General features: G+C 35.8%; 1 protein-coding gene across 3 annotated transcripts; it reads left to right on the top strand.

Moving 5' to 3' along the window:
* Positions 1-7,428: 7,428 nt before the first annotated feature.
* On the top strand, positions 7,429-10,605 carry LOC120346571 (amine sulfotransferase-like). 3 transcript variants are annotated; one of them, XM_039416335.2, is made up of 7 exons: positions 7,429-7,694; positions 7,766-7,879; positions 8,226-8,335; positions 8,557-8,659; positions 8,892-9,010; positions 9,272-9,443; positions 9,606-10,605. In XM_039416335.2, the coding sequence occupies exons 1-7, from the start codon at positions 7,484-7,486 to the stop codon at positions 9,713-9,715; spliced, it is 939 nt and encodes a 312-aa protein (XP_039272269.2). In that variant the 5' UTR covers positions 7,429-7,483; the 3' UTR covers positions 9,716-10,605. The 3 variants fall into 3 exon arrangements, with proteins under 3 accessions (XP_039272269.2, XP_077971538.1, XP_077971539.1); XM_078115412.1 differs by having other exon boundaries at positions 8,557-8,692; XM_078115413.1 differs by lacking the exon at positions 8,226-8,335 and having other exon boundaries at positions 8,557-8,592.
* Positions 10,606-13,937: the final 3,332 nt, after the last annotated feature.

Raw genomic sequence — 13,937 nt, 5'->3', positions numbered from 1 at the left:
CCATGTGTGGTATATCGATCCCTTGCAATATTTCTTCTATATCAACATTATGTGATGATGTTTCCGAGTATAATTCTGTATAAAATAATTTGATACATTTCAATATTTGTTCTTGATCTGAGATTATTCTATCATTTTCATACAGTTGTGCAATAGATGTCCTTTGTTTATGCCTCTTTTCAAGACCGAAAAAATATTTTGTATTATGTTCCCCTTCTTCAGCCCATTTAATTTTACTTCTAATCAGGTAGCCACGAGTTTTTTGCTTCAACAATTCATTTAGAGACTGCTTTGCAATTTCCAGTTGTTGCATATTGTCATCAGATTGGTGACTGGCATACTTGGTTTCTAGCGAAGATATTAATATTTCAAGATCTTTCATCTTTTTTTTGTGCGAATTGGTGATCACAATGAAAAATAGCGGCACCTTGTGGCGATTGCGGCGAAGAAGCGAACGTACGGTAACGCAGCACGGTGACTTACTATTGCACAAATTCAAGTTTTGTATACTAGCGTATTAGTTTATTTTGATAACATAAAATGAATTGAGTTTGTACATGCCAAAGAAGAACCATTCCACCATCGAATACCGGTATCAGACTTACAGATAAAGTATGGTACTGGTGAGTTAAGGCACCGGTACCATATCACTGTGAATTACGCTCTCATCTTTTCGTTACAGTTTTGCCGTGAATAACTAAAGTATGCTAAGGAAGAACTTTACAACTTCTCCGATAATTTTTAACATGTGACGTAGATAAGTGCCAAAGCATATCACGTTTATTTAAAATTTTAAATGTTACTCTCACTGCATTTGCAGTCAAATTAACTTTTTCCATTTTATTTGTACGCTTGCACAGCTGCTATGTTTATGCTTATCTTTTAGCTTTTTTCATTACAGTTCTGCGGTAAACAACATAAATATGCCAATAAGGAAGCATTACAATGTACCAATAGTGTTCAACATGTTATGAAATATCGTGGTTGCGGTTTTATCAATGCAAAAAATATTTTCTGGTTTAACAGCGTGATGTAATTATTGTAAAGAGCTTTCGTGTCTATATATTTAAGCATTGCTCTCTTGTGTTGTTCTCGTTGTTCTTTGACACGTTTTGAAGAAATTGTTTTTCTCTTTGATTACTGAACCAATTGCTTTGAAATTTCCAGTGATTAGAGATAGAATTTTTTTCCAGGAGGCTAGTACTTTTTTTTTGCTATGACGTCATCAAAATTATGTGGCTCTACCTGTCCATATATTTGAGCATAGCTCTCTTGTTGTTCTTGTTCTTTGACACGTTTTTGAACACCTAGTGGAAAACCTAAAAAGTCGCTTTTCTCATTGATTACTGGACCAAATGCCCTTAGTATTTCAATTCAGGTTGCAATTGAATGGATAAAAACAGATCATTTTCACGGGACATGTGAAATGGGTGGCAGACAACTCGACTACAGCTAGGCCTGGTGAGTTGTCCGTGTAGTCGAGTCGTCCATCAGCCCTAAACAGTTGTGAGAGTCACTGTACCGAAAGTTGATTCAGGTGGTGTTAAGTTGAAGTATGTTATTTAGTGACGTTTTTATGTGAAATGTTTGACTGTGGTACGTGATACGGTACGTAATTGACTCATAGCACGAGATATTTCAATTGATGTTTCAATATAATCAAGAAGAATTGATCATTGTCACAGGACCTAAAATATCTATGACATATGATTTTTGGGGAATTGTCTGTGTGTCCACATATTTGAGCATTGCTCTCTTGTCTCCTAAATCTTTGTATTATCTCTCAATTTGAACGTATTGTAACTTATCCAAACCATGGTCACTTGCACGGAGATCATCAGAATGCTAACGGAACCACGCAGGTATGCATTATGCGTCAATTTAATGTGATGTGCTCTTGATTAAATTTCTACGGGACTAACTATTTCTTCTATGCTATTGTGCCGGTGTATCCGTATGAATATAAATATAATGCAAGGGTGCTATGGCAAGAGTGAAGATAACTATACTAAATGATTCAATAGCATTGCTGCACACTAACACAAATATATTTCTGTAACGTTTCATCTGACCAAGTCCAGACTTCCTCGGACGAACAATATTCAACCACAACAAGAAGAGAAACGGCATGAACATTACTTTACACACCCTGTGATCAGTCCAAGTGTAGACAAATATTAATTTTGAGGTAAAAAAAAAAACAGTGTTTGAATCAGGACAGTTCCTACTATTTGCATGAATTAAGTTTATTATGACATCTACAGGTTCAGCGTTTCAGAAACTGTTTGAATCGGGAAAGTCATGACGAAGCCAAATCTCACACAGCTAATCGTGTCCAAAAATAGTGTAGGAGCAGTGGTGGGATTCAGCCGGTTCGCACCGGTTCTATAGAACGGTCTCACGGAATTTTATGAGATCAGCAAACCGGTTACCATTACTGGTTACTGTTTTGTTTGTAACAGAACCGGCTGAAAAATATGACTTTTGTAAAGGAACCGGGTGACAAAAAATTTGAATCCCACCACTGTGTAGAAGGAATATGGGTGAGCTCTGGCTGAGGGAATTATGGCCTCCTTCCTCTTCAGATCTGAACCCTATGGATTTCGCCATCTGTAGTATTCTAGAGAGTAAATTCTGCACTTCCATTCGGACAAGTGTCGAAGCTTTAAAGCATAAATTGATGACTTGTTGGGACGGAATATCAGAAGAAGTCATAGTGCCTTGTGCAGTCAAGTTCCAAATAGATTGGGGCGTGTTGTGAAGGCAAGGAGAATATATATATATTAAAAATTAACAATAAATACTATTTCTTATCTTTATAATGTTAGTTTCTGCAAAAAATTTTTTTTTTCATATTTATATTATTCTCTTCCTGTTGTAGTTGAATAATGTTTGTCTGAGAAAATCTGGCTTTGGCCAAACAAAACTTTAAACAAATATATTATTTGTCTTAGTATGCAGACATTTGAATCGCTTAGGATATTATGATAATTTAAGCATTTTCGAAACGATGATTTCTGTGCAATAAAACACACTTTTAAATTAACTTCTCTTTACCTATTATGACTCGGTACTCCTGAATACGAAAAAAAGTTATTACAGCTTCATATAATCGAGTTTAAAAAAGCCAGTGATTTTGCCAAATTGATTTGTGTTACAAGTTATACCGGTTCAATAAAAGAAAATGTTATAACATTTATCTAAAGCATATGAATAGATATGATGAGTATTTTATCTTCATGAGTATTATGTAAATCATTCCCTTCCCGGGGAGTAAAAAAAACCACTGGTACATATGTAAGTATAATATTATGGTACGTTTTCGGGTCCAGGTTTGATAGAGGTATAGCACTTTGATTACAAATGTTTTCAGAGTTGCAAATGATCACATTGCCAAGCATGAACATAGAATAGAACCGGTACAGTATAAAAACCTATTCATTGCAACATTTGTAATGAAACTTACAATTTTCTCTTTTCGTCTTTCATACCAACTTGTAATATATTGCATACAGTAGCGAAAAGCTAGTTTTGTTTGCACAACTTTATTCACCTTACACTGTAGCAATTGAGACCACTCTAATAATTCTGTTCACTTAGAAAAGTTAATATCCTGCAACGGAATATGTGCCAATCGGGACAGATTAATAATTGATTCTGGCAATGAGAACGCACAACAGTTGTGACTACCAACTACTTCGCATTGATTTTTTCGATGTGCTTATAAGGTAGGCTACTCGTACATTAAATTAGTTGAAGTTGAAGAGCACTAAATGTTTGTAATTGATCTAGTCCGACATTACTAGGATTCCACAAATCGGAGTAGTAAATCAAGATATTGAGTCGAATCGACCGAGTACCTGACGTCATAACTGAAAGGTAAAAAAACACGTTTCAACAGTGTTGCACCAATTTGCGCTTATCTACAAATGCCGTATATCTCATCTTCTCGATGGTGCAGAAGTGTGGCACTGCGAGGCAATTAATCCGATTTAAGCGTTACTTGATTTTCTTTGCATTCAGGCCACAATAAAGAAACAAATATGAGACGAAACTCGCTTTGACAATAAGCTTTGGAAAGTCGTCATTAGGTAACCGTCCGAAACCAGGAAACGTCGAACATATTAAATGTCAATTCAAGGTACACATAATTTGCCAAAATATAGATAGATGATTTATCAGCAAATTTTGTAATTATTAATAATTTGTGATAAAAGGTACACATACTTTGCCGAAATATAGATAGATGATTTATCAGCAAATTTTCTAATTAATAATAATCTGTGATAAAATACTTTGAATATGTGTGATTTTTTAACAGAACCTATGGGATCAATCACATTATTTGCATCAAGATTTATAGTGGCAAACGTATAAGACAAGAGCGTTAATATGTAAAATTCAATGAGGAATCGAAAAATACGACTTGGACTATCTGTCGAATACAAATCTTAAAAACACTTGGATTCTACCCAAATCCGCATCTATATTAGATGCAGTGACTACAAAAACATAATTCAGACGTCAATATTAAATAGCACAACCTTTGACTAAATAGGTAGGATTGGTAGTTTTATGTGTTGACAATATGATTATTGCTGCTATTGAATAGCTAAGTTTCGTCACTCTCGAGTTTATTCATATTCATGTTGTTACGATTTGGTCCAATCGGACGGAATTATTATCTAAAAGAAATAACAAGAGAGCAATGCTCAAATATATGGACACGCAGAATAATACCCCAAGAATCATATGCGGTGACTTGCCAGTACCTGTATAAACAAAGCACCACATCACCGCAATCAAACAGACAAAAACACGATGGTCGCAAATTGGTTGACAAAGATATTATCGACGTATTGGAAATGCGCACCCCTCCTATTCCCCCTCCTACCTGTAATGTCGGACGCTTCTTCTTTGCAAAACCAACTTATTCGATTTATCACGGTGTTATAACAGCAGATACCACAGTCTACAAATATATTCACACCAAGCGAAGCAGTACAGTACCGGTTACCGTACCTTTAGACCACAGTCTACAAATATATTCACACCAAGCGAAGCAGTGAAGTACGGTTTACCGTACCTCTAGACCACAGTCTACAAATATATTCGCACCAAGCGAAGCAGTACAGTACGGCCTACCGTACCTTTAGCATCATCGCCATTCACCGGTAACCTCGAAAAACTTGCGAGTGTTGCGACCACTTTCAGAATCCGCCGTCACGCCAACGTTCGATGGCAGGTGATCAAAAAGAGGAGTGCCTGCATATGCGTCTGCAGAACGTTCAGTGACGTCATAGCAAACAAAAACAAATCTCACTGAGCTAACAGAAATATTTGAAATAAATAAAAGCCTTAAATATCCTTCTGGAGAAAAATTTCATCTTTAACCACTAAAAATTTCAAAGCAATTGGTCCAGTGATCAAAGAGAAAAGCGGTTTTTTAATATTTCCATTAGGTGTCCAAAAAGTGTCAAAGAACACCAAGAACAATATACCAACAAAACGATCGTTATGTCCACTAAACGTGTCCAACAAACGTGTCCAATAACACATGCTACATTGTTACGGATAAACCGATTTATTACATTCACGTTGATGATTTTACTACATTTAACAGTGTAGATATAAAGTCAGGTCCTGTGTTTTGTTTCAAATATATTTTATGGAGTTCTACTATCAAATAAATGTAGTTGTAATCTAAGCAGATTAACACGTCAGTTTTTTTGTATATTGATTCAATGCAATACAATACTATTTGAATATAAGAGACTTACATGCAGCAAGTCATCTGGATTCATATATTCTGGTTTACACCTTTTCGAACAGCCAGTAATTATGTCGAATTGATTTGTGTTACTGGTTTTACTACTGGTTCAATAAAAGAAAATAGTATAGCATTCAGCTGAAGCGTATAAATAGATATGATGATTATTTTATCTTTATGAGCATTATGTAATTAATTCCCTTCCCGGGGGAATAAGCCACTAGTACATATGCAATTTAAACGAAATTGTCTTCAGAGTTGTAAATGGTTACACTGCCAAGGTTTAGTTAGGCCTAAGCATGAATGAACATAGAATAGATACAATTCATTCAAAGTAATTAGTTTAATTAATTTAGCTTATTCATTGAAAAATTTATGAGAAAACTTACAACTTTCTCTTGTTGTCTTTCAGACGACAGTATATTGCATACAGTATTTGAGTTGCCTGAAAAACGAATTCGTTTGTACAACTTTATTTACCTTACACAGTAGCAATTGAGACCACTCTAATACTGCTGTTTACTTAGAAAGGTTAATATTCTGCAACGGGCCAATCAGACATTAAATCAGTTGAAGTTTTAAAGCAATAAATACTAGTGAGGATCTAGTCCGACATTAATGTGATTCCACAAATCGGAGTAATGAGTCAAGAAATTGAGTCGAATCCAGCGAGTACCTGAGGTTAGAACTAAAAAGTAAAATCAAGTTTCAACAGTATTGCAAATATTTTCGCTTATTTCCGAAAGCCGTTTCTCTTATCTTCTTGCTATTTGGTGCACTGGGTGGCAATTCATCCGCTTCAAGCGTTGAAAAGTCGCCAATACCTAACCGTCCGAAAACAAGAAACGTCTCACATCTTAAATGCCAGTTCTAAGGTACACATACTTAGTAGTTTTATTCCGAAATATACATACATGATTTATCAGTAATTTTTCAAATTAATAAGAACCTGTGATACTTTACTTCAAGTATGTGTGGTTTTTAATAGATTCTATGGAACCACTCACACAATTTTGATTAGATGTTGTTTGCACCAGGATTTATTGTGGCGAACGTACAATGTGAGGGTGTTAATAATTAAAATTCGATAAGGAATCGATAAATACGACGTGGACTATCTGTCGAATCCAAATTCTTGAAACGCGTGAATTATACAATAATCCGAATATATACTAGATGTAGTGACTACAAAAATATAATTCGGATGGCAGTATTAAATGGCACAGCTTTTGGTTTAATTACTGTTGCTTATAGAGAAAAAAAGGGTGGAAATACAAGTGCTTACTATTCTTATTGTTTCGTTTCTTGTTTAGCACCTGGTCTACTGGGTCTGTGGGATTGGTAGTTTTATGGGATGACAATATGAATGTTGCTGCTATCGAATAGTTAAGTTACATCTCTTTCAAGTTCGGACTGAAATAATTTCTAAAAGAAATAATATCGCATGCTACATTCTTACGAATAAACTCTTTTATTACATCGATATTGACGATTTTACTACATTTAACACGGCAGATATAAAGTCAGGTTCAGTGTTTAGTTCAAAATACATTTTATGTATGAGTTTTACGACCGAACAAAGGTAGTTTTAATCTAAGCAGGTTAACACGTTTCTTTTGTATATTATTATTTCAATACAATCATATTCTACATGAATATGAAAGACTTGGCCCTTTATATAATTTCAGTGTTTTATCAAAAATAGTAAACACTATGGCAAATCTAAAACAAGAATTACCTGAATGGTGCCAGAAAGACTTCGTTCATTTCCAAGATACTTTCACATACTCTCCAGAGGACAAAGTTCTAGAATGGAATGATCATTTATTCATTCCACAGTTCCATCCAGATACAGTATCCTTTGCTTTCGATCACCATGAGCCAAGAGAAAACGAAGTGATGGTGGCATCGTGTGCAAAAACAGGTTTAATAAAAATCTACAAACAAATGAAACAGAAAAAGGACAGACAATATCAAGTTATGTATTCTTTTTAGGCACCACATGGACTCGGGAAATTATTCGTCAGATATTGTATGGAAGAGACGAAAAACATGATAAACTGACAAAAGATATCACTTTACCGCATTTGTATCTTGAGACATGTACACGTAGGTTATTGTAGAAATAAATAGCTTGGGTTTTTAGATACGTATCATTTTATTGGCTACCCACTCACAATTGTTTTATTTAAAGAAAAATTGTTACCGCTTTGGTAGCCTAGCTAAGGATTTGCTCCAATACAATTTGTTGGCATTGTAAAACGTATATTACATCAAACAATGTACTCTCTATAACACTGATGATTTTTGCTTCCATTTAAAGCATCAACTCAATGTATACTACAGCATTGCTACTCTCATACACAATACGCTTGTCAATTATTAAATATATACTATATAATTTCTTCAAATGTCGCTATTTTAAAAGGATAACTCATTCTTGTTGGGTCTTTAGCTTCAAAGTTCAATGTCATGCACAATATTCCTATACCTAGAAGATATTTTGTTACGCATCTACCAGCTGAATTGGTGAATTTAGAAAAATACAAAGAAAGGAACATAAAGGCAAGCTTTAGTAGAATATAGCTTAAAGAATAAAATTCTGTAAACAAAATATTGTATCGATCATTCGAAGTGATAGATAGATTTACAAAAGTAAAGATACCACCAAATTTATAACGTAGTTAAGAAGTGTTTCACATACCACTTGGTAAACAATTTAAGTTGTATTTAAAGAATATAAATAAACAAGCAATGAAAAATATTATTAGTAATCATTTTTTCAGATCGTTTACACATTGCGGAATCCAAAGGACAGGCTGGTATCGTACTTTTATTTTCTTAAGGGATTTCCTTGGCAGGGTGAATTAGCAAAATTTTCACCCGAAGGTTGGAACGATTATTTTGAACGACAAATGAAAGGTATTAGATAGCATTCATAAACAACAAGTCTTTTTCTTTCAGGAAGGGGCAAACTATTCAGTCTCTATTCCAAACTATTTTGGTTTAATAACTGGGATCTTTAATGCCAAAAAACGTTTAGTGAAAGTTCTCAAAAAAGCATCAATTATCAGGCAAACAGCATTTGAATAAAATTATAATATTTTATTTATTCAATTAGATCCTCTTCCTCTGGGCATACGAAAAGGAGAATCATATTTGGATCACATTTTGAGTTGGCTGCCGCATATAAAAAACAACAAAAACGCAATATTGATCGTGTATGAAGAAATGATAAAGGTAATCCACATTGATCTAATTTTGAACAACAATAACTGATCACTTAATCAAGGCTCCTAAAAGACGTCAGTTCAGAACTTCACTCCGGAATGTTGGAATATTTCTATGTTTTATGTTTTGAAATTTCATCATACTAGTTAAAAATGGGATACGTTGTGTACGTACAAATATGAGTATGTAACGCGAAATACTGATGTGTGATTGATATGAGATAACATTTTTTACGGCCTGACCTTAAGATGTATTTTACTTTATATTAAGAATCCTTTCGAAAAAACAAAAGAGTTGTCAGAATTCCTGGAAGTAAAACTATCGGATGACGAAATCTATGAAATAGTTAAAAAGTGTTCAATTGACAACATGAGAAAGTCGGATATGGTATCGAAATCAGAAGATGGAATGAGTCGCCATGCAATTAAACAATGCCTTACAGGTATAAAATTTTTATAAAAATGAATTTAGTCTCTATGAGATTATTCTGCACTGCTTATGTTTTGGTAAAATTATTTATTAGATGGATTTTTATGAAGTTTAGCTACGAATTTGTATATTTATCTTTAATTCTTCCCCTTATTAGTGAATTATAATATTCCAGGAACCATTGGCAAATGGAAAATCTATTTTTCTGCGGAACAATCTGCTGAAATAAACAGACAAGTTGAAGAAAAGTTGAAAGGAACAGGAATCGAATTTATATATGAATGAGTTTTTATCGTACGATATTGATCCCATTTAAATTTATCGCTTATAGACCCCAAGCCGACTAAAGGCACATTTGAAAACTTCAATGCAAGGGCAATCTAAGAAGGACGAATTTTCAGCTTTCCCAATGTTTCAATTTAGCTTCTAAACTCTGGTATTTAAAAATAATGAAATATAAAATTTCATTCACGGAAAGAACTGTCGTGAGCTCATTGTTACATCACGATTCTGATATGCCAGTCCTGTGTATTATTTTTATGGTATCGGTAACCATGCTTGTCGTTGTGTTGACCGCGTGGAATGTTGTCTTAGTATATTAAAATAACCAAAAATGGGTGTCTTTTTGGTAATGTAAATTGTAATAGACGACGTAATGAAAAAGCTCGCTTCTCGACATTAGATTATTCAATATCTAGAGAAAATGTGACTTCATCTCGAGGCACCATTTACCGCGAACGAAGCAGTGTGTGCACATTTGATGAGTAAAAAGTTGTATATTGCGAGAGATACCGAAGGCCAGCTACGATGTCGTGTTTGCGACGGACAGCGGTCGCCTTTTCTGCTACAATTCGCGACAAGGCACTTGTGCGAGCGAGGATATTCGGCACTGACGGTTATCAAAACTAAGCTCGCAATCGCCTTGATACCCATGACAACTTGCGTATTGCGTTAAGTAAAATAGAGCTGTGTATTGAAGATATAATGAAAAGGAAATTTCAGTTTCATCAATCTCACTGAGTCAATGGACTGTTTCTAATAAATAGTTGTCTGTATTTGAGTCAAACTGTACTAACATTAAAAACACATTTTGCGTTATTTAGGATTGGGTCGCGAGTATTCATAAAACTCAGATTTGGGTCGCGCTGGAAAAAGTTTAAGAACCACTGCTTTAGCTTGTTGTAATAATGAGTATACTGGAAATTTTAGTCTTTTTGCAATAGAAAAATTGATTTGGTCGTTTAATTTTTCACATATTTCAAGTATACTAGCCCGTTAAGTTTTCGTGAGTAAAAAAATATCTCAAAATAATAATATTAAATGTATGATATTTATAACTTTCAGAGAATTATATGAGATATTTACCGCGTATCAAATGTTTGAATTGTAATAAATGTTAATTCAAGTATATTTTAGGTATATTAGTTCATTAAATCGCATCGCATAAGTACTGCGTTTCCTAAGTAAGTCTATTCGATTAAAGATAGCATATATACAGTAGGTCCAGTTGGTATTAGACAGGATATTTGAGGAATAATAACGGGAAGTTTCCCAAACAACAGCCATCTAACAGCCATGCCCAACCCAAAAGCCTTCTTACGCCGCAGATTATGTTTCAGTGTTTCCGCCGTCTGCATATCAAACAAATTGTCACACCATGTATCACAGTTTTATTTTTGTTCAATATGACAATTTTGGAGAATGATGAATGATTTCAACCACTAATAAGATAGAAGTTTACTTCTCCATCTAGCTGGTGGGAAACTTGTTTTTGAATGTAATTTCCCAGCTTTTAATATTGACATCTTTGATACTGCGAAACATACTTTAGCATATTTTTGTTCTTTAGCATGTTCCGATACTTCGATTTCCATTATTAAAAATATGTTGAGCAATATGTAAAATACAATCCAAAGAAACAATTAAATCATGTATGGAAATATACTGCAATGTTCTTATCCATCATAGTGGCAGACTCTTGTATAATAAGAAAGGTTTTTGTTCAGTTCAGTTTATGTCGTAGTTTTCTTCAAGTCATTTTTGTTTGTTGTGAGGTTGCAACCTCTGAAGTGCCCCGGACAATCTTGGAGCTCAGTCGGTTAGCGATGGACTCGCATGATAACTTGTTGGTTGTATTTCCATCGGTGCATCTGTAGTTCCTGCATTATGACTCACGGAGTTTCTAGTGTCCTAATTTTCCTCTCGACTGGGGATTGTCGATGAGAATGTCATGATCGGAAGTGATTGAATGATTATATGGTTACTCTGATTATGTACTGTGGGACAAGTGGCACACGACATTTTTGAGACACCTTTTGACGACGGTGCAGTTAGACCAGTGGTTCTCAACCTGTGGTACGCGGAAGATGATCAAGTGGTACGCGAGCAGTTTGAATTATTGCAACAAATAAACTTTTGAGTTGGCCAAAATATGCCGACAACGCTTTATCTTCCATACTGTATGTATTTGCTGAACGGCCTTTATAAATGTTTCCCCGTGCATCAAATTCCTTGTTTACTTCCGTAACCAGCAACAATAAGTGAACATTGCCTCGCTTTTGTAGTTTTGCGTGTTATTTGTCAGTTTTAAGTTGCGTTTCAAAAAAATAGTTGTGAATTAAATATCTTAATTGGTATTGTGTCTTCAAAGGAGCATTAATTTTGTTGCTTTTGTGACGACCCTTGTTTTATCTTTTAAATGATGTCATGTGATAATATTGCTATATTTTGTCGATCTGTCTTTTAGTATCCTGTTAGCCTATGCTGTGGTTTGCAGCAGTGCAGTTGTGATTGTTTCATGTAGATTTTGAGTGTTTAAGGGTATTCTATATCTGTAAAAGTGCCTCTAAGTCTCAAGTAGGTTATCAAAGATGTTTTTTCTTGGTTTTATGACTATTAGATTGGGATTGTTAGATATTTTGATGCTAGACAGTAGGATGATATTATTGTTTTAGTACCGGTACAGTGCAATTACAGTTGTTTTGGCGTTGTATTTTTAGTTTATTCATGAAATTGGCTATCAACAGTGCTGTTCAAATCTTGTGCACCTGTGGAATTGTTTGTGCTTGTTTTAAAGTGCCCGTCATGGTTATTCTCAGCCTATTTTGCAAATTGTAAGTAGCTGGTTTAGTGTACCGAATTATAGCGGTTATTTTGGCTGCTATTGAAAGTTGTCTTCGATTTCAGGGTCCGTCTTTAATTTTTATTGTTTTCTCATATTGTACTGCCTGGTATTTGATGTGAGAGATTGGCGAGAGGAGCTGCAAGGGACACTGCGTGGGTTTCAGGAGAACGTGATTGAGACATTAGTGAAAAGCAAAAGTGCCGAATTCGGTTTGAACAAATCCGGAGGAATAGCTGAAGGGGCAGGCGAAATGGCACCACAGAGTTATGTGATGAGGGAGGACCAGAGTGACAAGGCAGAGCACACTGAGCCAAAAGTTACACCACCTGACAACTGCGGGAGTATACCGATGCCGGAAACGAGTCTCCACCTATCATGCCCAGGTATCCGGTTGGTTTTTCTACCCCTGTGACAAAGGGTTGTACTAGTGCATGTGGGATTATGTTCAGGCCAGAAAGACAGCCGGAGAAGTTTGATGGATCGGAGCCTTGGGGCTCATTTCTGTATCATTTTAAAGCTATAGCCAAGTCTAATGGTTGGGATATGGACACGATGGGTAGCGAATTGGGCCTTTGCATGGTAGGCAATGCCCTGAGTCATTTATTAGAATTGTCTATGGATGAGCATGAATGTTTTGAGTCGATCGTACGCCATTTTGAGAAGTATTTTGAAGTGGAAGCTGGTATTGAAGCGCTTCGAGCCTCTTTTAGTCAGCGCGTGAAGTTGGCAAGAGAAACCTATAATGAATTTGGCGTTGCATTGAGACAGCTTGCTAGGCGAGCTTATCCACCATACTTGAGACCCGCTGACCGAGATGACTTGGCCAAATCGCAATTTTTGCGAGGATTAGACGACAAAGTTCGTTTGCACATTGGTCTTTTGCAACCCGCCACATTGGAAGATGCAATGTCGTTGGCTACCAGATATCAATATTATGAGAAGTCATGGGAACCCAAAAAGAGGTGATCAAACCAAGGGCTACTGTTGCAAAGATTTCTAGCGACAAGGCCGAGGTGACATTTGGAGCTGATATAATCCAGGAGATTTTAAACCGCCTGGCACAACTGGAGGCTTTGGTTGCGGAAACGTCGAGATCCCGCGTATCTCCGACTTCTCGTACCTCTTGTTTCAGATGCGGACAGGTGGGGCATAGTATCAGTGATTGTCGCAGTCCACAAGCTCTTACACTACCGTCCACACCATGTCCCCGCTGTAAGCAAACGGGTCATTGGACTCGAGTTTGTCCAAACAACACGGGTGGACCGACTTGTTTCCGATGCGGACAACCAGGGCATATTAGCCAAAACTGTTCCCAGACCACTGAACAAAGACCAGTAGGTAGTGCTTCCACTCCCAACCAGTCTTTAAACTCGGAACAGCAGG

This window comes from Styela clava, chromosome 8 (genome assembly GCF_964204865.1).
Source record: "Styela clava chromosome 8, kaStyClav1.hap1.2, whole genome shotgun sequence".
NCBI lineage: Eukaryota > Metazoa > Chordata > Ascidiacea > Stolidobranchia > Styelidae > Styela > Styela clava.
The sequence above is the reverse complement of the archived record's forward strand: the minus strand, read 5'-3'. Positions and strand labels throughout refer to the sequence as shown.

What these genes read in the sequence shown, in the direction of transcription:
- LOC120346571 (XM_078115412.1), top strand. Translation starts at nt 7,484, where the DNA reads ATGGCAAATCTAAAACAAGAATTACCTGAATGGTGCCAGAAAGACTTC. An exon ending in GGCATCGTGTGCAAAAACAG is followed by an intron (nt 7,695 to 7,765) that starts GTTTAATAAAAA and finishes TATTCTTTTTAG; the next exon opens with GCACCACATGGACTCGGGAA. An exon ending in ACAAAGAAAGGAACATAAAG is followed by an intron (nt 8,336 to 8,556) that starts GCAAGCTTTAGT and finishes TCATTTTTTCAG; the next exon opens with ATCGTTTACACATTGCGGAA.